Source organism: Patiria miniata, unplaced genomic scaffold (genome assembly GCF_015706575.1).
Source record: "Patiria miniata isolate m_02_andy unplaced genomic scaffold, ASM1570657v1 HiC_scaffold_30, whole genome shotgun sequence".
NCBI classification, from domain to species: Eukaryota; Metazoa; Echinodermata; class Asteroidea; order Valvatida; family Asterinidae; genus Patiria; species Patiria miniata.
In genome coordinates this window covers 10,241,519-10,266,499 of record NW_024037070.1, presented here as the reverse complement: position 1 = coordinate 10,266,499, position 24,981 = coordinate 10,241,519, and the positions used below count along the sequence as shown (strand labels likewise).

The window sequence follows — 24,981 nt, the reverse complement described above, 5'->3', positions numbered from 1 at the left end:
TCAATTTTGTGTATTATGCGGTTATCCTACCACGCCGTCTTTTCTACCTCCATGGATATAAGTGCGGTGCACTGCGGAAAGTCTGCATCACGTACAAATTGTTTTCTCTTCTGGTGGCACTAGCAGAATGCACCTACTAACTTTGGTGCTATCACTTCCAGAAAAACACGAGATCCAAACCACTTACAACCAATGTAAATAACACGAGTGTCATTTTAAAGAAAACCTGCAAATTCTCTTTCATTAATCCACCACCAAAAATAAATTGCACACACGCATTCTCTGCTACAGTACTTTATTACATTTACCTCGAACATCACTGTCCCCTTCCCTTTCCTGTTTTTTAAACACCTTCAAACTCAAAGAAAATTATATATCAATTAGGACCTTGCTCAAAATCAAAACATCGGTTTAACAAAACAAACCTGGTTTCGACCAAGAGAAAAAAGATCTAAATTACTTTCGTATAAAAATAAATTCATATATTTTTATATCTAGGTTTTTTTATGGTGCAAAATTCAGGTAATTAGCCAACATAGGTAAAGTCAAGTATAAACAGCCCTCAACCAATATTTTAATGTTAATTGCAGTATCTGCCTTTCTCAGGGTGTCAAAATAAACACGTTTTATTTAAATGAAGTACAAAAGTAGCTTTCTGTTCTTTCTTTGCTGTATCTTTCTCAGATTCAATCATTTCCATTCATAATAATGTAACAAGATAAATGATCTTTAATTCTTATTCAGCAAAGTTTATAGATGAACAATGTACTATGAATCAGGTCAAAACTACATTCCATAATTATTAAAATATTAACTCAAACTTCTACTGCCCAGTTTTCTAACCTTAAAGATTATAATAAACTAATCGTTCAGTGCATATCACATAAAGTTGTGCGGACTCATTAAAAAACCTTTCTTTTTTTTAAAAACATTTGGGAAGACTTGCTAATTATTTTTTGTTTTAGACAACACCTATATTTGAAGAGTTTCTTTCCAAAGCGCGTATGTATCTGCATGTATCTCTCTTGAAATAGGACTGGTTTAAAAGTGTTGACATATACTGTCTAATGTGGGCCAAATAACATGCACAAGAGGCTTCAGTGTTTGGGTTGCCTGGTGGTCAGGGGTGAGACTGGCAGAAAATGAACAATCCATGGAATAATCGGCAGAGGGTTTGAGGTCCCCAGAGCAATGAAGGGTCTCTTGTATGTGTTCATATTCGCCAAAAGACACCCATTAAAACATCCATATCTTTTGCTTTATATATATGGTAAAACCTCAGGAATTCAAGATTTCAAAAGGGATTCTTTAAAAATCCTGAAATCAGGACAAATCCTGACAAATCTCACCCCTGCTTGGTTGCCTGTCGGCATTATGTCATGGGGCACATGGACTACAAACAATTCCATCAAACTCTATGCCATATGAACAGTTTATCTGAAAGTTGCGTTTTGCAAAAAACAATTAATAACTATGCAGTCAAGATTTTTGACATTGCAAACAACCAATCAAATTTCATGATGTATTCATAACTGGTTATTTTTATCGCACTGAATCTGGAAAAGGGTAAAACAATTAATAACTATGCAGTCAAGATTTTCGACATTGCAAACAACCAATCAAATTTCATGATGTATTCATAACTGGTTACTTTTATCTCACTGAATCTGGAAAAGGGTAATTTGCTATTTGTTCTCGATTTCCCAATGCTAAGGAATGTAATGCGCCCACAAATTGAGTCATGTAGGAAACACTACCTGTTCAGAAATACACTACATGTATTCTAATATACAGATATGATGGCTGGGTAGCCAGTTGCAGTGAGGGGGAAGCAACATCTGTTAGTAGCATTGCGAATATTTTAACTCTAGCTCGTGTGTACAGAGACTGATGACTCCGTAGTAATAGGCCTACTCAATTGTTTGTTGTTCTTACTGAGCGAGTTTCTCCTTCAGCATGTTCTCAAGTTTGATGGCATCGGCAGCAAAGTTGCGGATTCCATCCGAGAGTTTCTCCACAGCCATCTGATCCTCGTTGTGCAGCCAGCGGAACTGCTGCTCACCAAGGGATACCTTTTCCATCGTCAGTTCTTCCGCTAGTAATGAAGAAAATTAAGTTACATGGGTTTTTTTTCCTTATAAAGGTAAAATGGTTCGCTTGCCAGTGCTGTTGAAGAATGTTTGGCAAAGGTCAGTGCTGATTTGTCAATTTCTGTTCAAAGTAGCACAATATGTCATAGCACCAGAAGAGCAAATCAACACATTTTCTTTGCTTAATTAATATTTTCAGTTAAAACAAAAAACAAAGAAACACACAAAATAATGCAGTGGGGCATCAAAATATATTCATAAATACCTAAGACAGTTTACCCATTCCTATTGGTCAAGAGCCTGTCTCATGGGTGGTTTTAAACTGTTGATAAAACACAGACTGGCTGGTCTTAAACACTTTTCCGGTGTCACATCAAATTTGGACTCCTGTGAAATGTTTTACCCTTTTATTGATTGAACATTCACAATCTTCACTTAGGCATGCACAATAGTACCAATGAGGCACATACCATAACTAGAGGGGTGTTTCAAATGACATGAAGTAAAATTGTTGAACAAAATCTTTGGAATTTTATAATTTTTGACTTGTTTTGACTTTTTGACTCGAAGGTATTTATGAATGGGAATAAATATGTGCTAAACAAGTACGTTTAAAATCGGCTCAGGGGCCTGGTCTCCGATAATGTTCCGAGCAAAGGGCGTCCAGGCCCCTGAGCCAGTTTTAAACGTACTTCTTTAAAACCGAGCAAGCACATATTTATTCCCTCACTAAATGCATAGTAGAAATCCAATGGGTCATATCCTCTGAAGCTAAGATGTCCATAGAAGGAAAAGGTTCAACAAGGACAATATGTAACTTAGCATGGACAAATGTTTCGATTGATAGGGGGAAAAGATGAAAAACCTCCTGAGAAATTTCTCAAAAAAATCTAACTTTGAAAGACAGGAAACTTCCAACCTGAATCAGGTGACAGCTTCCGAGGCAGTGGAGCGTTGGTCGTCTTTAACTCTTCCAGCAGCTTAGGACTAAAGAGAAAAATAACACGAAAAAGTATTACCTTCATCAGCAGAAACATACCTAAGTGCTGACTGGGACCAAAATGAGTCGCAAACCTTGCCTACCTGATAGTGATGTTATCCACACCGGCCAGCTCGGTAATTTCACCAATGTTGCGGAATGAAGCCCCCATCACCACTGTCTTGTAGCCAAACTTCTTGTAGTAGTTATATATCTTCTTAACGCTGACTACACCTATGAAAAAAAAGAAGAATTTTCTTCAATATGTAATCAGTCAAGCAAGTCAATAAAACGTATAAGTAAATTTGATGAGTAAACATTTCAAACCAAAAAGTCTTCTTGAAAATGTCCAAATCATGTTAAACTCTCAGGTTTTTCGTATTCAAAGGGTGTCATATCTCAATCTAAATCTGGGCCCAAATTTATGACACTAGGGGCCATTCTGTACAAAAACATGTCGAACTTTGTCAAATTTTGATTTTCACATTTAGGCTTAGTTTGTAGTTTATTTTTGCTTTAGAAGCATACTTACCCTCTTTTTAGGCTAATCAGAAAGTGCTGCCTTTTCAGGTGTCTATTTTTCGTGAAATTTCCAGATTCGTTTGCACACGTTTGCATATCAAAATTTCAACATGAAATTTTACGAAAAATAGACATCTGAAAAAGGCAGCACTTTCTAATTAGCCTATAAAGGGGGTGAGTATGCTTCTAAAGCAAAAATAAACTACAAACTAAGCCTAAATGTGAAAATCAAAATTTGACAAAGTTCGACATGTTTTTGTATATGGTGGCAGTGTGGCCTTTATTTACGGAGGCAGTCCAGTAAATTGGCCACATTTATGGGGCTATTTCTGGATGAGGTGGATGACATGTGGCATTCGAGGTTGTGCCTGTCACGTGAGGTAGCTGAGAAAAACATTCCCTCGGCCCCCCGCCCTGTTTGCAGGGCGGGGGTACGAGCGAAAGAACAACATCAGGTTTGGGCAGTCATCACATCACAGGCTGCGGTCCTCGTAGTCTTGGAGTCCAGTGGTTGAATAGTCCAGTTTTTTATAGCGATTGGTAATCGACACCTGCGGCGTGTTATAGAGCCGATCTAGTACACCTGGTACCCTGCTGCCTCTGCACAGCCTAACCGCTAGAAACGCCCGGCATCCAAGTCGGAAAGATTTCCATATAAGAAATTCACTAATTTTCCTCTGTATTGACTAACAAGCCCCCAGATAGCAATTTCATGTCATCAAAGTCAATTTGAGCAGTGAGAAAACACTTAGAATTTTTCAGTCCAATCTCATGGGGTTTGTACACAGGGTGTTGAGTGAACTTCGTATATATGGAAATCTTTCCTCCAACTTTACTGAAAAACCACCTCCCTTTCATGCCACAGTGGGTCTATACACGTACATGACGTACATGTACATGTACAGTACACACAGGGGACCAAGTTGGAAAAGAAACACGCATCGCGATATCGGAACGCTTGCGCGTTGTTCAGGCAAGTCAAAAGATCTATCTTTCTTTGTTTTTTTTAATCTTTTTTCCATGGAAACTGAATTTCGATTTTCAATTATTTAGCTTGACCCACCCACCCACAATTTGGAAAAAAGATCGAAATTTTAAAACATTAAAAATTCTGAATGGCCCCCTATTTCCCGTAAGCGAAAAATCCCCACAAAGGCTGCGCTTCTTCAGTTTTGATGAGGCAATGAAAGTGTTGTGTGAAAAACATAAAAAAGTAAACTGCCCCTAATGGCCTACAGTTGGAGATGAGTAAATAGGCCCAAAATTGCCTACGCTGACCAAGTCATTTCTCTCTTTGTACAGAGTTTTGTAGGGTTTGTAGCAATGAAGGGTGCAAGCTCTGAAACCGTCTTTGAGCTGGAATTTTGTGAGAAATTTGGGATGACACTGGACCTGAAATTTTCTCTATTTTGCTATGGAGTAGAGAGATCATTATTGAAATGGTGCTGAGTTCAGGACTATAAGGGAGTGATCATCTTTAAGGGAAAAAAACACTCAGAAGTCATTGGTTAGTCCCTGCCACCGCACCCCCCACCCAAAAAAACCAAGCAAAGAACAGAAAGTGTAACATGAAACATCAAGCTTAACACTCTGAAAAGTAATTTTTTTCTATATTTTCCGGAAGTGAGGGCATTTATCACTGTGTGTTGGCAATGCATTTACTGGTCTGCACCCAAATATACTTACAGGGAGTATAAAAAAACCTTATGCCTAGGGCTATGGGTGAGCTTAATCCAGCCCTGATCCATACAAACTATAGAGGTTACCATGGGTTAGCAAGGATTTATGGTTTGTGTACATGCAATACATCATGTAACTGAGGATTGTTACTCAATGGATCAAGCACAGCATCTCTTTACCAGTGCTGCTATCGCACACAATAGTGATCATAAGCAAACAATACCATGGAAAGCATAGCCATGAGAACAGGCCCAGAAATTAGTTCCAAGTGCACTTATAATTATGACCACAATTCAAGTGTAAATGTCACATTTAAACTTTTACTGAGGCAAAATCAAACCAGGTTTTTGTAATCAGCCCAAGATACCAATACAGATGAAACCTCCCCAGACCTATCTGATCACCTACCTGGATCCTCTGCAGATTCATAGCCAGCCTTGCCGGTTTTGGCTTTGTACCAGTCCAAGATACGACCCACAAACGGTGAAATCAGAGTCACTCCAGCCTCTGCACATGCAACAGCCTGCAGCAACAGATGACAGAAGTAGCAAAGAAAATGGAAAAGAGAAATGTAGTATATTTTATAAGAAAGTAGTATATTTTCTGACTTTGCATTAGTTTTGGTTTAAGACACAAAATTTATAACTAAATTACAGATTCTGGTTTAAACCAATTTTGGAGATAAAGTGAAGATCAAGATGAAAGTTGAATTGGAAAAAAAAGTGAACACATTGAATCCAAACTAATAAATGAAAGACCAGATTTTTTAGGAAAACATTGGGTTTGATTGTTAGCCCATCTTACCTGAGCAAAGGAGAAGAGAAGGGTGAGGTTACAGTGGATGCCATAGTCCTTCTCCAGCTGCCTACGGTTGTCATGGAAACAAAGAAATGATCAAGAAGTAAAGAAGTGAATATACTACTCGGACTGGGAATGGATTTATTCATATTTAGCCTAACCGTGCTAAATCCAACATTGTAATGAATCTAAACTGTATCTTGGAATCTAAGATAAAACATTCCGATGCATGTCAAGTTGTCTGCCTTCATCGATGGTTCATACTGATTTGAATCATTACTTTAACCTTATTCACCTAACACATTAACTGACAAATGAAATATGCAAAGAAGCCATTGTTGGCATTAAGCTGACCAAGTAAGTCAAACCTGCCCCTGAGACCTTGTGTGAAAACTAAGACCCAGTTGTGAAAACTGGAGACAAATATGAGAACAAATATACATAAGCCTACTTTCATTGAAAACCAGGAGTTATAAATATGGCCATAAATCCAGGCAATTAGCTTTAAATCTGGACTCTTTGCATCTCTGAGTATTTCTGTATTCACCTGGCAGCTTGGATGCCCTCCCATGTTGAACTCAGCTTGATGAGGATTCGTTCTTTACCAATGCCCTGATCTTCATACAATGCAATCAACTTCTTTGCCTTAGCAATCTGAGCATCGATGTCAAACGACAGACTGAAAGAAAAGTTGCAAAGCTTTGTGATATGGACTTGTTACATTATTTTTACATTCATTTCATTGTATTTATTTGCTACCTTGATGATTTACATGATACAGTGTGAAATAATTGTACTCGCATTCAGCAGAATGTTGAACATCATAATAAACATCATAAAGAATTTGCTTTAGTCAAGCCCAATGTTCATGAACATTGCACAGTGCCTGCAACCACTCACATTCTGAATGCATACCCCAAAAAAAAGAAGTATACAATGTGTGCTATTCCGTATTTGGTGGAGCGAATATATGTACAATAGCAAAATGCTGTTCTGCAAAGGCTGGATGGAGATCACCACATTTTAACAACCACAGGGCAAGTAATGTACATAACAGACACAACAACATGTATAGCAGATTCCTTTAATTGCTTGATTACAATTAGATTGTTTTTTTTTTAGTGAATTCAATCCCAGAAAACGAATAAATGTTTCATTTCCAAAAAAAATTGGCCTTCTGTTGTGATTTAATCCATGATGAGCTTTTACTCCACAATAGTGAAGGTAGACCTCTGTGTATGATCAAACTATACCAGTGCATCAATTCACGTGAACTCAAATCTCCCTTGTGTATAGTTCAATTTTATGAATCACAACTGTGAACCTCCTTAGACATGGCAACTCACCGTGCATCTACCTCTGTGGAGACCCTTCCTGGGACTATCTTCAGGATTTCCACTCCAAAATTGACAAAGAGCTTGTCCATGGTGGCTGTGACCTGCTCTTTGAGGGTGCTGTGAATAAACACGTAATCATGTCACATCATGCAAGCATGTACTGGTACTTGACAAATTATATAGGACTAGCAACGTATCTGACAATTAAATCAATTTTCTCCAGGTGAAATTTCTGGTTAGTTACAATGCATGTCTTTAAATAAAACATTTCCTCAAATGGGATACAGCTGAAACAAATGATAGTTTTTTCTGTAATTGCTTACTAATTGACAAATGTTTTCACATATTTTTCAAATTCTCTCATCAGTTTGAAGCATTGCACAAAAATCTTGTGCGGTTACATTATGTTTAGTTACGTCACAGTTTGTCCTACCATCATTGGTACTAGTTAAAATATATATGAAACTAATAATCAAAAATCAAATTTTTTATGGCACAGAATATGACCCCTTTTGCCTTAAAAAACAGAAACTCGCACAACATCTGTATTTTGCATGTGAAAACATACCCCCAATAAACCCAATTTGATTTTTTTGAGGGGGACACGAACATTACACTTAACAATATTACTACACTTAACAAAAATGAAAGGTCTTGTTGTCCCCTTTAATTTGATACCACATTTGAGGCTGTGGTGCATGTACTTGTAGTTGTGAGGATTTCATAAATTTTCCACTTTTCAGCCATGTCGACTTTCTCATGAAATTACCCAAAAGATGTTTTCCATTTTTTTTAAACCTACGACAGCACTCTACGTTATTGGACTGGGTATATCACCTAGCATTGCTCTTGCCATAGTTGACTGCATCTTCAATCAGATGATTGTATTTCTCAATCTTTGCAGCTGCCAGGAGGAGAGAGGGGTTGGTGGTAGCATCTGTCGGCTTGTATTGGTTGATTACTGCAAAGCAAACGACCATATTACATTAGTTTATATTATTAGGTTTTCGTCAAAGCTTGAATTTTAATGACAGCACATTCACATTTGTTTTAATCATTCCTTGATCTGTTCACAGTAATATTGTGAATCAACTGTGCTGGTGTAGGCTTACATGTACTAAGAAGGATGTGACGTTTACACGTGTAAACGAAAAAAAAATCAAATCCGTTTAGAAATTTTCCCAAACGTTTAAACGGAACTCAAATTTCAAAAATGGGACCTTGTATTTTGCGCAATCTACCCTCCAGTTTTATTTACAAAGAATCTACGATGTTTATTTTGTTTAACTAATAAAGAATTAGAAACGCATTTTATAGTTGATCACGTTCCAAGAAGTTTTATTAATACATTGTTCCATGATCAGCAACTGTTTTGTGTCAAATTGATACACAGTGTATACAATTGGTTGTGTTTGATTTTTTCAATACGCCGCTGGGCCGAGATCGATGCCGGGCGGGGATGTCGCCTCTCCTAAGGTTATTCTGATTAAAATACCGAATTTTAAAACAATTCCGAGTCTGTCTTTTTTCTGTATTTTTCTCTGAATGTGCTTGTATTTGCTGAAATCATCACTTGGTTGTGTGCAGTAATCAAACCAATGGCTAGCACTTTCATAATGATTTTAAAACCGGCGAGGAAAAAAGTTTACCCTGCTCCCCCCGTAAGCTACTCAAGTGAAGGCGTTATTTAAAACGATGTATTTTGATGCATTGGGATTATTTCCCCCCCCCCCCCCAAGTGCTGTAAAGTCCGCCGCTCCCTTAAAAAAAATTACTGCCGCTTCCGTAACAAGGAAATCGATGACGATGATCCAGAATGTGTTTGGTGTTGGCGGGGGTAAAATAAATACTATTTTTTTGGATCTTAGGGCGGGAGCTGAGGGGCGGTGGCATATTACGGGATCTATTATAGGAAGGAAATTGCGTTTTTTTAAAGAGCGATATCAACGTAGATTATTTGCTCGTTTTACGCAAAAGTGCACCCCTCCCCCATGAAAATATATTGTGATACGTAAAAAAAAAATCTACCTCTGTAGGAACATTATTAAATGTTGCTATCATTGGCAGAAAAACCTTCCTGTATATAAAAATCGAAAAATAAAATTGTTGGATATTTATTATTTTTTTTAACATTTAAATTTGGTTGCCTGACGACCAAAGGATGCATGTAGAACGTAAAATACAGACCCATTGGTAAGGGCACTTTTTTAAAATTCTTGTCAGTTAACATTTTCCCCAACGGCAAGTAATGGTAACGCAGTCGTCAAAAAAAGGCCCCTGTCAAAATGGTTTAGAATAAAATCTGGACAAGCAATACTGGCCTTACTGTTCTTCAGTCCAGTTTTAAAAAAGACGTACATTCAATTAATTATTTGGAATATCAACCCCCTGAATAAAAACCAACAACAAAAAAAGAAAATACATTTATTTATCATTTATTCATGTACATGTACACGATACAGGCCTTTACAGGGGTGAAATTCCATGTTTATTTCAGTTTCCCTCACTTTTCGTATAAACTTTTCCCCGGGCTTTGGAAAATAAATGCCCAAATAAAATCCAGCTCCGAAAAAGCCCTTCCAGAGAATGATTGACAGCGGCATTGTTCAAATTGATACAATGCCGCTCTCGTTGTTACAAAGTATATGCGGTTGGGTTCAGCTGTAGGCCATCAAACTTTAAATCCTTTGATGACTTGCCGCCAGTAATTGGAAGATTCTTAGATGATAAACAGCGATGATAGTATCTCAGCCAATGAAATGAGCCGGTTCCCGGCAAATAAATACGCCATTGGTTGCTTTCATCACGGGTCCGTCTGCTTTCATGAATATGACCTTCCTTCCACCAAGCGCAACTTCAGGTTGCCTAGAAATAATGTTGCTAGGAGGCTCCCCTGTGATGCCTGGGCTGGGACTGCCGGTTGCGTAGCAAGAAATCATATGTGACTATTTTTCTGGCAGCCTGCAGATAACTAGCAGCTCAAGAATGCTGCCGCTTTTGGGAAATTTGTGCAGGCAAAGTTTTTCATATTTTGGAATTTGGATGCAGTTTGCATTCCGTTAAATAAAAGGTGTGTTTTTTTTTTAAAAGAAAATTGGGGCTTAAAAAATATAAATAAACGATCTTCCTCAGGCCTTGACATTTCTTGAGTGTATGTTCATTTGATTCGACAACACTTGCAGAATGCAGACGATTCTTTTCTTCTTAATTTATTTAGCCTGCAGACTTCAAAAGAACATGGGAAAAAAGGTGGTTAAAGTCACAATAAAGTGTATACAAGTGTATATAAATGTGACCGCAGTTATGGCACATTATACTGGGACACAGGCGGCAATCTTTTTGAAGTCTTGACTAAACGTTTAAACGTTTAAACGCTACGGGAAAATTTTGCTAAACGTTTATCAAATTAAATGTAGATTCACATCCTTACTAACATGTACCTGAACCATCACAAGGTGTATTAAGGTCCCAGTCGATAATCTAACTCCTAACATTTCTCCATAAAAATTTAGATTGAGAATATCCTTTAAAGGTGCAAGGCCTGATTTATAGTATCCACGGGTAAATAAACAAAATTGCCAACCCTGCAAGAACCAATAAAAACTGATGTCACTCAGCCCTGAGCTATACAAAAGCGATTTACTCTTGAATAAGAAATCGACCTCCAACACCCACCCCCCCCCTCAAAAAGAAAAAAATAATAAATAAATTGAAAGATATACACGAAAACGTTTTGCGGATGATAAGCCAGAAATATCTGTCTGTGACCCACTTGCAGTTAGCAAGCCCAGAAATATCAGGGTGTACGACCGGCAGATGATGGCCTGAACCCATCTGGCATCAAGGTTCATGAAAAACAATCCCATACCTGGGTCCGGTCACTGTCAAAATAATCCCGGCGCGAACTGGTTAACCCTAACCTTCCCACTCCAAAAATCCATTCCCATTTAGGTGGATTTTGGGAGACTTGTTGGTCCTGCAGGCCTGGTTTGAATAAATATTGATGGAGTAATGATGGACTTGGGCCTGCACCCGATTTCACGAAGCGCTGCGACGCGTCGCAACTCGAGTTACGACGTGTAATACGTCGCAACTCGCGACGCGTCGTATCATCCATTTCACGAAAGTTGCGATGTGTTGAACGCGTCGTAAGTTCCTTGACAACGGCTTAAAAACAAGCAAGTTACGACGTGTCTAGTGGTCATCGCAAAATAAGAAGAGTCCCTTTCTTAGCCAGTTTCATGCCATAAACATTACAAAAACGACATTATATTACCAAGGCAATGTGTGTAAAGTTGTAAATAGAAAGTTCATTAAATAATTATGAATTACACTGGAATATTGCAGTTGAAATTTCAAAGTAGCTATACAGTCCACTGAGAGCTTGTTTTCCTTCAAAATTGCATCGCACGGCCGCCATTTTGTTTAACGTTTTAACAAATTTCAAGCTGAGATCCGACGACTCTTTGTTGAATATCAGACGACTATTTACTGTACGCTGACTAAAGACATAAAACAGTCACCGAGTTGTGCTATAAATACACCTACGACGCGTCGCACTTACGACTTGTTTAGTGAAATGGATCGCAGGACGCGTTGCAGCTGCGACGCCTCGTAGAAATACGACGCGTCGCAGCGCTGCGATGCATCGTAAGTTACGAAGAGTTTGATGAAATCGGGTGCAGGAGGCCTAAAGCAAAGCCTGCATTAGAAGCAATATGATTGATGGATTTTGGCAGACTTGGTCCAGTACTACCTGTAAGTAAAAGACAGTAGGGAGTTAGGGTTAAGGAGTGTTTTATAATTTAGTTTGACCTTCCGTCGGGATCATTAGGACAAAGGTTTACTTTTCAGATGCTGTACAGTACACATACTTTTCGAATACAAAAAATGGAGTGTACTGTGTATCATCATAGCACATACCGTACACACACACAAAATGGAGTGTACTGTGTATCATCATAGCACATACAGTACACACACACACAAATGGAGTGTACCGTGTATCATCATAGCACATACAGTACACACACACAAAAATGGAGTGTACCGTGTATCATCATAGCACATACAGTACACACACACACACACACACATGGAGTGTACTGTGTATCATCATAGCACATACCGTACACACACACAAAAATGGCGTGTACTGTGTATCATCATAGCACATACAGTACACACACACAAAAATGGAGTGTACTGTGTATCATCATAGCACATACAGTACACACACACAAAAATGGCGTGTACTGTGTATCATCATAGCACATACAGTACACACACACAAAAATGGCGTGTACTGTGTATCATCATAGCACATACAGTACACAAACACAAAAATGGCGTGTACTGTGTATCATCATAGCACATACAGTACACACACACAAAAATGGAGTGTACTGTGTATCATCATAGCACATGCCGTATACACATGCATGTATGTACCGGTATGTATTCAGGGAATGACTATGAGAGCTCTCTTGTTAAGTTGATCATAGTTCGTTTGTATTCAGGAAACCCCACAAGGTCTGAATACGCTCACGGAAGTCAACAAAGTGACAAAATACTGCATCAAGGAAGTTCACCTAGTGCATCAATATGCCTTTTCACCTGTCAACATGATTCCATGTATACATGTAGTGCAGAAAAAAATGAATTTAAAGGTATAGTCCATCATTTGTAATTTGTGCATTTTGTTCGTTTGCAGCAACAAACGTGCTCAAAATCTAAAGAAGGGTATTGACAACTAACCTGATGAATTTTTAGCCCAGCTTCAGCTGTGTATTCCGAGAAAAACAGCATTCTAGGATCTTGATTTCAAATCAAAATTTGCTGAATCATGTTTTGAATTGGGCCTGAATTCAGCGTCCGAGACACGTTCTCAATGAGCCGATTGCAGCTTCGCGATGTTGCGCACTGATCCGAAGAATTATAGCAACTGCGCGCACGTGTGCGTCGTGCCAATGCTTGCACGCGCTTCGCTGCAAAACAAAACGAACTACTACTTTAAATTTCCTACGGTGCGTCTTAAGAACCAAGTATGTTTTTCAACAAGAATTACGCCAGTTACTTTTTGGATAGCTGCAAATGATGGACTCCAGCTTTAAATCAGCTGGCATTTGATGGCATTTTGATCATGCCTACAAGGTATGAAATAATACTGAGACTGCTCTTTCTTTCCACTTGCAAAACAATGAGTTGGTGTAATTAACAATATAAACCAGATGAACAAAATTCTAACAATGTACAACTACATTGAACAGGATGCTGGTAGTACAATTCTCCACACACCAACATGTAGGTACATGTACATGTACATGCATGTACAACACTGTAATCAAAAGTCCATTCGCATACATGTACTTCCTTGTGTCTAATCCCAGAGTGGTAGCATGCAAGGGAGACTATAACATTAACAATATGTTATGTGCTTGTGTACATAATGGTACTTCATTGAGGCACGCCCAATATGTAGTTTTGAGTGGTCGACTCAAATACAAAGTGTCCAGTTCATTTTAACAGGAATAGCCACGCTGCTTTTACAATGTAGCTGTAACTTTAGTTAACCATTGTTAACAGGTTGTTTGGAAAATGTTTGTTAATCCCCAAACCACATACTGTACATGTATTGTCCCACTAGAGATATGTACCCACTAGAGAGGCATGAAATCTACTATACTTTAAAGTAAATTAGCTGCAATATACACATTGTCACCCACTAGGGGATTAAAACTATATTATAAAACATTTATCAATCATTAAAATAACTAACAATGTAACAGTATTACAGAACAGTGTGGAGATGATGAATGGGGAATGCATACAGCTTTTCGGGACTGACTGGCCCAAGTCCATTAGGCCCTACCCAATCATTTTGCTGCATCAAAGTCAAAGTCCCCAACCGTCAGTAAAATTTCAGATCTTCAAGACCAAAATTATGGACCAAATAAGCAACTGGTTTTCAGTGCACATGAACAGACTGTACCGGTACTTCACTAGAAATCTGTTTTCAAGAAGCTGCTACCTGTAAATATACAATGTACATGTATACTATACATCATGTACATGTGGCCAGTTCAATTTGCTGAATCACACCAGACTGTACAGACCAATTGACCCTGAAAATGCAGATTACACAATACACTGGAGGTAGAGTGGAGCAAATCCTGCAGTACATGTACATGTACTGTACATTTATCTTCAAGGTTCTATGGTTCTATAATTTAGAGCCATCATCACAGGACTACAACTACTAATTGTTTAGGCACAATTACTATTCCACATTAACTAAGCACGATTCAACATTCCCAATAAAATCACAGGACTACATGTATGTACATTTGTAGTTGTACATGTACATTTGTACAGTGTTGTATATTAAATATTAAAGGGAAAATACAACATTTGCAAACATCAAAAAATAAAACTACCAAATCATTTTGAAATACCTTGCTGGACTGTTAGTGAATGACAGTGTAAAGCATCCTGTAAAATCAAGGCACCTGGTATACTGTCATTTTCAAGAACAGTGGTATATTTGTATCAATTTCCAACGCTGGTCGGCCGACCAGCGTTGGAAAAAAACTAGCTTTTTTCAAATACTGGCCCCAATTGACCATCGCACTTGTTTGCAATCGATTACACACCTATAAACGGGTACAAGCCAGCTAGACTGGTTCCCTGACCTTATAATTCCCCAATATTTTTGCTTTTAAGGGAATTTGGAATGGCCAAATAACCGAATATTCGATCGATTGGAAGGTCGAATATTCGAATATTCAATTATTCGAATTGACTCAGCCCTAATATTACGTTACTATTTTTTCGAAACGGTAAACAGACTTAACATTTACGGAATATGCACGTTGAAGTTGCTCACAGATTAGACCAAACTGGGCATTATATATGACATAAATCTAGTAAGTTTTGAATTTGAAAAAAAATATAGAACTGTCAACGAAAAAATCCATGTGTTATGTATGTGTAGCGCCAGATACGTTACCTATTTTTGCCTTTCCTTTCGAGACACGTGACGGAAGCTGACCTCAAACACCATACCAGTCAACAGTGTGTTGGGTGATGACTGAGCAAGTGGCTTAGGTTAAGGTGACACATTTTGTCAAGGGAAGCCTACAATGTATTTCAACATAAGCCGGTCAGATACGTTACACCAGGTACGTTACACCAGATACGTTACTGATTATGAATTCATCATGCAAATGTTATGTTGATCAGCTCGTATCTGATCAGCTCGGTAACGTATCTGTTCAAATATCAATCTTTAATTTGCGAGCGTAGCTAAGATGATACAATTAAATGTATTGTTCAGACATTATCTCTAACCAACAGGGACACTTAAATGATGGTTTCGAGGGTTCGGGCGGTAGGGTAGGTGGGTTGGTTGGGGGTGAACTTATGGGGTGGGAGGTGGGGCAGCTTAACACACTTGGGAAAAGGAAACTCTGACCTCCATCCTGTGTGCCTGAATTTAAAGGGAAAATACAACATTTGCAAACATCAAAAAATAAAACTACCAAATTATGTTGAAATACCTTGCTGGACTGTTAGTGAATGACAGTGTAAAGCATCCTGTAAAATCATGGCACCTGGTATGCTGTCATTTTCAAGAAAAAGTGGTATTTTTGTATCAATTTCCAACGCTGGTCGGCCGATCAGCGTTGGAAAAAAACTGGCTTTTTTCAAATACTTGCCCCAATTGACCATCGCATTTGTTTGCAATCGATTACACACCTATGAACGGGTACAAGCTAGCTAGACTGGTTCCCTGACCTTACAATTCCCCAATGTATATAAACTGCTCCGTTTCTTCTTAAACGGAGTCAGGGAACCAGACTACAGGAAAATGATTGTTTTTCTTGGTTTTTATAGCATTTTCGAACCCAAAACTTCAAAAAAGTCAGTGTAACAATATTTGCTATATATTACCAACCCCCCAATTCCATCCATTTCTGAAAATTACAGCAAAAGCAAATGATGTATATTCCCTTTAATTTTAAATCATTTGGGCATAGTTGATCAGGATTGTTTGCCAGGGGTGCACTGTTTTGCACTTTAGTAAAGTCATTAACCGTGATATGCATGCGCAAAACAGACCACACGAATAAAACGTCACATGATTATTTCCGTATAATTTATATTCCCCTGCTCTGACCCCAAAAATGAAATAAAATTAAATAAAAAATAATCATAATAACCTTAATAATAGAACAAGATGATATTCTAAACGCAGGCGCGGATCCGAAGCCCCGGTCTAGAATCCCCCCATGCTCTGACCCCTCCAAAACCCGCAACAATGTATAAAAAAATATCTGACAGGCCGACCCCCCTGCAAAAATTCCTGGATCCGCCCTGCATGATGGTCCTTGAATTATATACTTAAGTAATTCTTTGTTATTTTAACGATCATTATAAAATGTTTTTTTGTTGACAAACAGAATCAACGAAACCTCTTATATCAGTCTGTCTGTCACGCACAATGTGTTCCAATGAAATTCACATCTACTTAAAATATCTACAAAATCTTATTTAAAGACATGAATTTATTGATGTGGACTTGCCGTAATGTATCTGTTAGATCGTTACACGATGTTTAGAAGACTTAACTTCAAGTAGTTATTTTCCCCCAAAAATAAAAAGTTAGGCCTAGTAAAAAATCGCCTTTGTATGGTTCCATGTATTCATAAAATGCACATTATAACATAGAGTGACGAAACAGGGATCATTTCTGCTGTGTGGAACAATGCAAACTCAAATTTTATTGATTGTTTTTTAATTGTCGGGTTCTGACTTTGTTCGTATACAGTGTGTACACATTTTTAGATTTTGACGATACCTTTGGTGTATGAAGAGCGTGGCGTTTTCAATAGCATCATTATAATATGATTGATCACAGCAGCTGCTCTACAGTTTTGTGTAACTTGTTGCTTACTGCGTTATCCCGTATATCGTGTTTTTATTATAAATCTGATTTGCCAGATACGTTACCAAAACAGCTTGGCATTGTGGATCTTACTATTTCAATCTCATTGGAAATATTTGTATAATTACCTGTTCATCGAAATGATAATGACTTATTACTTAGTTTATGGCAAATAAATGAGAAGTTGCAACATGCAAAGTGATAGATCATTAGATGTAGCAACGGAAATTATGCGCATATCCAATCGAGACAGACAGTTTATGTGCCTTGTTTTAACCCTAACCCCCTAGGCCCTTGTTGCTTACAACCATCCTCAATCCTCCAAAATCCTCCAAAATTTTCCAAAATTTTGCAACTCCGCCTAGATTTTTCAAAATTGTCAGACAGTCCTGCCTCAAAATGCATTCATCCTCAATCCTCCAAAATCCTCCTCATCCCAAAACTTTGCACTCGTGTTTAAATGAAGGATAACCAACGCCAAATCCTTCAAAATCATCAGACAGTCCTGCCTCAAAATGCATTCATCCTCAATCCTCCAAAATCCTCTTGTGCTTCAATCACCATTCATCCTCAATCCTCCAAAATCCTCATGTGCTTCAATCACCATTCATCCTCAATCCTCCAGAATCCTCATTTGATTCAATCACCATTCATCCTCAATCCTCTAGAATCCTCCAAAACCGCCAGGAGGATTTTGGAGGAGTGAGGTGGGTTAGGGTTAACAATCTAGAAAAAAACCGATGTTTTCCAATGTACCTGTTAATACTGTCACTCAAATTCCTCTATTTTTAGTCCGTCTTTCACAATGTGTAGCTCCGAAATTCATATTGACTTAAGCCTCCCCAGTTTTTGTTTCAAAGACAACTTTTCTATAAATAGAATGGTGGTAACGTATCTATTAGGTTGTTAAAACACGTTTTAGAAGGTTCAGTTTCAAGTATTTATGTCAAAAAATATAGTTAAGTTAAAAATCAGTACTCTGCATCTGCATCAATACTGCTCAACACTCCTTGTTGCGTTGTAGTTGGAGTAAACCATGTTCTGGAGCTATTAAACTTAACGATTTTGAGCAGATTTCATATATTCATAGTAGTTGATATTTTGTAAAGTCCGAGTCCCAACTTGAACACTTTAACGAAGAATGAGCCTAGTACTAGTAGGACCAAGCCCAGGTGGACTCCCTTTCCTCCATACGTAACGGAGGGAGTCCAGGGTATGAAGTGCTCAAAACCAGGCGAAAAAAATTTCTGACCAATATTTTTAATATTTTTACCTTGTTGGAGAAGCCAATTTTTACGTTGTAGTATTCTATGTGTCCTTATCTATTGGGCCGCTGGGTTCAGAAATTCCATATGCGATGCTGACCGACCTTAATCTGGAAAATAAACTCGAAAGCAACGTTAAACTTGTACGTGTTTGTAGACTCTTTTCATCAGTTTCTCACCGCCGAGTCTATTCTAGTCGTACATGATGTATGTCTGTGCAGCGTGTAGTCTGGTTCCCTAGACCGGACAATTATTCTCGACGCTCATATCACGTCTGGTCCGGGGGCCAGACTATGCAGCATGAATATGCAGTGCGCATGCGCGATTTGCTTAGTAACCACCCTCATACGCACGCGCACTTACTTGAAGGCGCGGTCGCTAATCCAATGACCGAGCGTGTTTTCGCGCCAGTTACCAGAAACACGTTTCGGCTTTGGTCATTGGTTGAGCGTTTTCGTGACATCGGTTGGCTGGAGTGACGTCACGGTTCCAACCAAAACTAAACAAATGAGGGCGCTAGCGTGCGTGCTTTCGTACGCACGTACATTGTACATGACGTACGACTCTGGGAATAAACTGATGAAAAGAGACTACAAACACGTACACGTGTAAAGCTGCTTTAGAGTTTATTTTCCTGATTAATGTCAGTCAGCATCACATATGGAATTCCTGCACCCAGCGGCCCAATAGGTAAGGACACATAGAAAATGTAGGCGTCAAATAAGCTTCTGTAACGAGTAGCTGGAGTTACCCAGCCCTGAATTTTATCATTTATCACTAATATGAGGTTTACCACTCGCATCACAGCTTTGGTACTGGAACCGCAACCGATAGTGCATGAAACAGTCATTGGGTGTTACGCTTCCGCGTGACGTCATGCGCCAACAGCCAGCGCAGCCGGCAAAAACGAGTAGTTGACAGTGCTCTGTGCCTGGTAATCGATCGCCATTCATTGTACACAATTTTTTTTGTGCACAAACCAATTGCGGTCCTGGCCATGCCTGCAAGGTTGTCAGGTTAGCGGTTATTCCTCCTTTTTTCACTGCAATTGTAGGCTGAATCTTCATCGTGGATCGTTTTTTACTTCAAGGACCTGTAGCTGTGTAATGGTTATTCCAGGCACCCCAAACTTGGGAAAAATTCTGCCAACCGGACACCACTTACCTGCCACCAAACATCCAAATTTTCACCTTACCTTGTGATTTCAACCAAGAGGAATCCAGGAAAGAGTGGACATGCGAAAAAAAATTGGTAAAAATGTGTTTTTGGAGCACATTTTTTATGCACATGTAGTGCAGATCTGAGTTGAAGCAGCCGGTCAAAACTCATTGAAGTGTCTGGAACAGCGGTACGTTATACGCATGACATCGATAACCATGACGTCGCATGAGACGTCGCATGAGCCGGCCAATGATAGTGCAATACGTCATTATGAATATTTATTTTCTCATGAATATTTAGTTTATTTCAATGGATACTTCAAATACGTCCAAAGATTGATCAATGCAACAGCGATCGTGCGCGGCCTAGCGGTTAAGAGACTCGTGTATCAAGCAAGCGTCCGAGGTTCGAATCTCGATGAAGTGAGCGACTGATTGATAAATAGAAATTAAGGAAAGGAGGGGGTGAGAGTAGAGGAGGGAAAGTGGAGGGAATAACCATAAAAGAGGTAACTTTTGGCGCTAGAAAATTAATTGAAAAAAGTGTTGTCCGGTTGGCAGAATTTTTCCCAAAAGTGAACATTTTCCAAAAATTTTCGCAATTTTTTTTGGGACCTGCCTACGCTGCTCGGTTACATGAAAAATTAGCTCCAGCCCTACATGACAACCAATGATAAAATTCAGGGCTGGGTAACTCCAGCTATTGTAACGAGGTAAAACATAACAAAAATCTGGTCTTATGGTCTTATGTAGAGAATTCTCATCCTGGACGCGGAGCAACTATAGAATGCAGGGCCACGCCGGAGCAAGGTTTTTTATTTTGCTTGGAGGCGTGGATGAATAGGAGTAATAGATATGCAAACCTGCAAAACGTGTTAAGTACAGCGAATGCACTTGTCTTCTAAGCTTCTCATGAAGGATCGGAAGGGAGGGCGTGCTTGTAAATGTGTTGGGGGCACGGTACGGATCGGAGTCGCGGAGTGGCGGAGGCACGGAGTTGTGAAGTCTCAGAGTCGCGGAGACACGGGGCACTGGAGTGGCGGAGGCGGGGAGTCGCAGAGACTCGCGCCGATAGAGGGCGCAATTCTCGGCAGAATTTTTTTGAGAACGAAGCATCCATATCCATTTTAAATGGGCTCGCAAATCAGGAAGGGAAGAGGGCGACGGGGCACTGTCCGGAGTTGCGGAGGCGCGGAGTCGTGGAGTCTCAGAGTATCGGAGACGCGGGGCACTGGAGTGGCGGAGGCGCGGAGTCGGGGAGTCGCAGAGACTTGCGCCGAAAGAGGGCGCAATTCTCGGCGGAATTGTTTTGAGAACGAAGCATCCGTATCCATTTTAAATGGGCTCGCAAATCAGGAAGGGAGGAGGGCGATGGGGCACTGTCCGGAGTGGCGGAGGCGCGGAGTCGTGGAGTCTCAGAGTCGCGGAGACGCGGGGCACTGGAGTGGCGGAGGCGCGGAGTCGGGGAGTCGCAGAGACTCGCGCCGAAAGAGGGCGCAATTCTCGGCGGAATTTTTTTGAGAACGAAGCATCCGTATCCATTTTAAATGGGCTCGCAAATCAGGAAGGGAGGAGGGCGACGGGGCACTGTCCGGAGTGGCGGAGGCGCGGAGTCGTGGAGTCTCAGAGTCGCAGAGATGCGGGGCACTGGAGTGGCGGAGGCGCGGAGTCAGGGAGTCGCAGAGACGCGCACCGATAGAGGGCGCAATTCTCGGAGATATCGACTGCGGCTCCACGACTCCACGATCGATTTTCGGAGGTACATGTAGGTCGACTGCGGCTCCACGCCTCCACGCAGCCGTACGGAGGTGCGGATGTAGAGTAAAGTGGCCCTGCATTCTATAGTTGTACCCTGGACGCTAGTCGTATTGCAATGAAGACTTCGTCCAACCTGGGCTATAGTAGGACCCAAAACAGACCATGGAGCTAGAGTAGAGTTTCTCAAGATACATACTACTGCTAGTGCTGTGTGTCTGTGTCAGGCGACTATTCTTTGACCCAATCTAGCTCTACTGAGTGGAGCGTTGAATTACGGGTACCCCTCCATACAAACGCTCCACCGATTTGCCATACTTTGGTAGCACCATACACGGTCGTCATGACGGTATGCATTTTGTGCATGCCCTCGCGAGGACAAGGCCCAAAAAAACTGATAAAGAAAATACAAATGAGGAAGACAGTAACCCTGGATAGATCCACACATTCATGACATTCCATATGACCCCTCAAATTGTTTCAAACAACCGGTAATTTTGAAATAAGAACAAAATAGTCTGAACTTGCCGCTCACAATTAAATGTGTCTGCCGAGTTGCACAGTCTATTTCACTGACATGACTGATGCATAATTCATTGCGCGCGTGTGTGACGTCACTATTGAAGAAAAACAAGTTGCGCTTAATCAATGACTGTTTCATGTACTGATATGTGCCCCGCACCAAAAACCCACAGTCAGACGGCGCGGGGCACATTAGCCCGACTGCGTCTGGCCGTACAGTACTATCGCAAGCTCTGTAGTACGGCCAGACGCCCGATGCTTCCACAGAGACTGAATTTTGTTGGCCGCCGATGTAGCGATTTTGCTACATCTTTCGATCGCGATTATCTTTTCATCCAGGACACAAATTTCCAAAGTTAAGGTTCGTAGTCGTAGAGCAACTCATACCTTTTCGAAAAAACATTGTTTGGTCTCAATATTTTCATCCATCTGGCCACAAGACGAATTTCAGTCATCAGATTCCACAAATATCGTCCCCCATGCGATCCCCCATGCGATTTCAAAATGGCGGCCGCGCTGTAATGTATGCAATATGCAGGCGCGCCCGCGCAAACTCATGAATATGCATAAACAGTCTGTGACGTATGACCTCGTGTTTTTGGAAGTACGGCCCCGCCGCACGCACGTCCAAAAACACGAGGTCATACGTCACAGACTGTTTATGCATATTCATGAGTTTGCGCGGGCGCGCCTGCATATTGCATACATTACAGCGCGGCCGCCATTTTGAAATCGCATGGGGGATCGCATGGGGGACGATATTTGTGGAATCTGATGACTGAAATTCGTCTTGTGGCCAGATGGATGAAAATATTGAGACCAAATAACGTTTTTTTTCGAAAAGGTATGAGTTGCTCTACGACTACAAACCTTAACTTTGGAAATTTGTGTCCTGGATGAAAAGACAATCGCGATCGAAAGATGTAGCAAAATCGCTACATCGGCGGCCAACAAAATTCAGTCTCTGTGGAAGCATCGGGCGTCTGGCCGTACTACAGAGCTTGCGATAGTACTGTACGGCCAGACGCAGTCGGGCTAGGGGCACATATGACCTACATAAAACAGCTATTGAGTAAGCGCAACTTGTTTTTCTTCAATAGTGACGTCACACACGCGCGCAATGAATTATGCATCAGTCATGTCAGTGAAATAGACTGTGCAACTGCTCGGCAGACACATTTAATTGTGAGCGGTAAGTTCAGACTATTTTGTTCTTTTTTCAAAATTACCGGTTGTTTGAAACAATTTGAGGGGTCATATGGAATGTCATGAATGTGTGGATCTATCCAGGGTTACTGTCTTCCTCATTTGTATTTTCTTTATTAGTTTTTTTGGGCCTTGTCCTCGCGAGGGCATGCACAAAATGCATACCGTCATGACGACCGTGTATGGTGCTACCAAAGTATGGCAAATCGGTGGAGCGTTTGTATGGAGGGGTACCCGTAATTCAACGCTCCACTCAGTAGAGCTAGACCCAATCCTGGCTAAAACTTACTAAAAACTTACGCTCAAAATCACCGGTATCTGCGACAACAGTCGAGACTTGTTTAAGCTGTTCCAGCAGAGAAGCCATTTTTTGTCGCTTTGGAGAGGACATTATGCATAAGCCGGAAATTTGCTGCTTTTATACGAGAGGTGATGTCACGGAAATATGCACATGTTCGCTGAAGCGCATAGGAAGTCAGTATGTAGTCTGGTTAGCAACGTACAAAAACACCGGCACCTGGACCCGGCCCCAACCATTATCGGCGGAGACTAGACTCCAGGTCAATTCGGGTATAACCATTGCGATCGTAGGGGTGTTCTTTCCACAATAATTATGTACTGTACTTACAATGTCCAAAAAAATAAAATTAGGCACGAAAATACCTAATGGTTCGGACCTGTGTTCTGTTCATAGGTAATGCACACTGTTGTACTCGCATCGAAACAAAATTTCCCGAGTTTTTTTCCCCTAGGACCCAGGAGTCCCTGTACCAAGGACAGAACCAATGGTCCAAACTCCCCAAGCATATGCCGTGCTGTGCAAAATCCTCAGTGACTAGTCTCCTTACAAGTCAACTTTGTCCTACAGCGCCACGTACCACAAATATATTTTTATTTAGAGGTTTATGAAATAAATTTTTCTTAGGAACATATTTTGTGCGAATTTCTACTAATCTCAAAATAAAAAAAATATTTGACTTCCCTTTTTGATTAATTTGTTTGAAAAGTTCACGTCTTTCAACATTTAAAACTATCCATTCTTTTTCAGACAAGGACGCTGTTACTGTGATGCCATTTCAGAAAAACACTGTTCAGTCCATTTTTTTCCTTTCCATTCAAATTGTCAACCCAAAAATGTGCTTATGGAAAACTTTGTGAGAAAAGTTTGCTCGTTGGCTTACTGCCATGAACTGACACAACCAATCACACCCCCCCCCCCCCAAAAAGAGATAAAACTACATGTATATAAGTTTACGACAGCAAAATATCCCAAATTAATTCTTGCAACTGTTGGTGCTGGAAAACCAAAGGAAATTAAAACTGATAACTGCTGTAACATTGAGTTTCTGAAATGACATGACACTTTTGCTCATGAGTATGGACATTTGCTTTCATAAAACCCCCAAACTCACCAAAGGCGCTAAACTATCCTTGAAAATTGAAAGTAACAGTTTAATGGGACACAAATGTGCATTTCCTGGGGATTACGAAAATGATAAAACTGCTGCAAAATGCTCACAGACTAGATTTACCTAAATATACAATTCATAAATTAGAGGCCTGATATATTTCTCCTTAGCAAGGACTTCTTCAGAAAACAATTACATTGGATGAGCCATTAATAAGACTGCATTTACTGAGAAACTGTGGGGAGTGCTACACAATGTTCATTCAATATTTTGATAAAATCGGGAAAACATTGCTCATTCCTACCTCCATGG

General features: G+C 40.1%; 1 protein-coding gene across 1 annotated transcript; it reads right to left on the bottom strand.

The window, feature by feature from the left end:
- Positions 1-278: 278 nt before the first annotated feature.
- On the bottom strand, positions 279-23,753 carry LOC119739224 (transaldolase-like). The gene is made up of 9 exons (XM_038214076.1): positions 23,561-23,753; positions 8,244-8,367; positions 7,416-7,523; positions 6,617-6,748; positions 6,076-6,136; positions 5,680-5,794; positions 3,174-3,303; positions 3,010-3,077; positions 279-2,095 (listed from the first exon to the last, which is right to left on the bottom strand). Exons 1-9 carry the CDS (start codon positions 23,649-23,651, stop codon positions 1,932-1,934), a joined length of 993 nt encoding a protein of 330 aa, XP_038070004.1. The 5' UTR covers positions 23,652-23,753; the 3' UTR covers positions 279-1,931.
- Positions 23,754-24,981: the final 1,228 nt, after the last annotated feature.

Coding starts and splice junctions, on each gene's coding strand:
- LOC119739224 (XM_038214076.1), bottom strand. CDS start 23,651: ATGTCCTCTCCAAAGCGACAAAAAATGGCTTCTCTGCTGGAACAGCTT. Junction 3,078..3,173: donor GTGGATAACATCACTATCAG/GTAGGCAAGGTT, acceptor TTTTCTCTTTAG/TCCTAAGCTGCTGGAAGAGT. Junction 2,096..3,009: donor GAAGCTGTCACCTGATTCAG/GTTGGAAGTTTC, acceptor CTTCATTACTAG/CGGAAGAACTGACGATGGAA.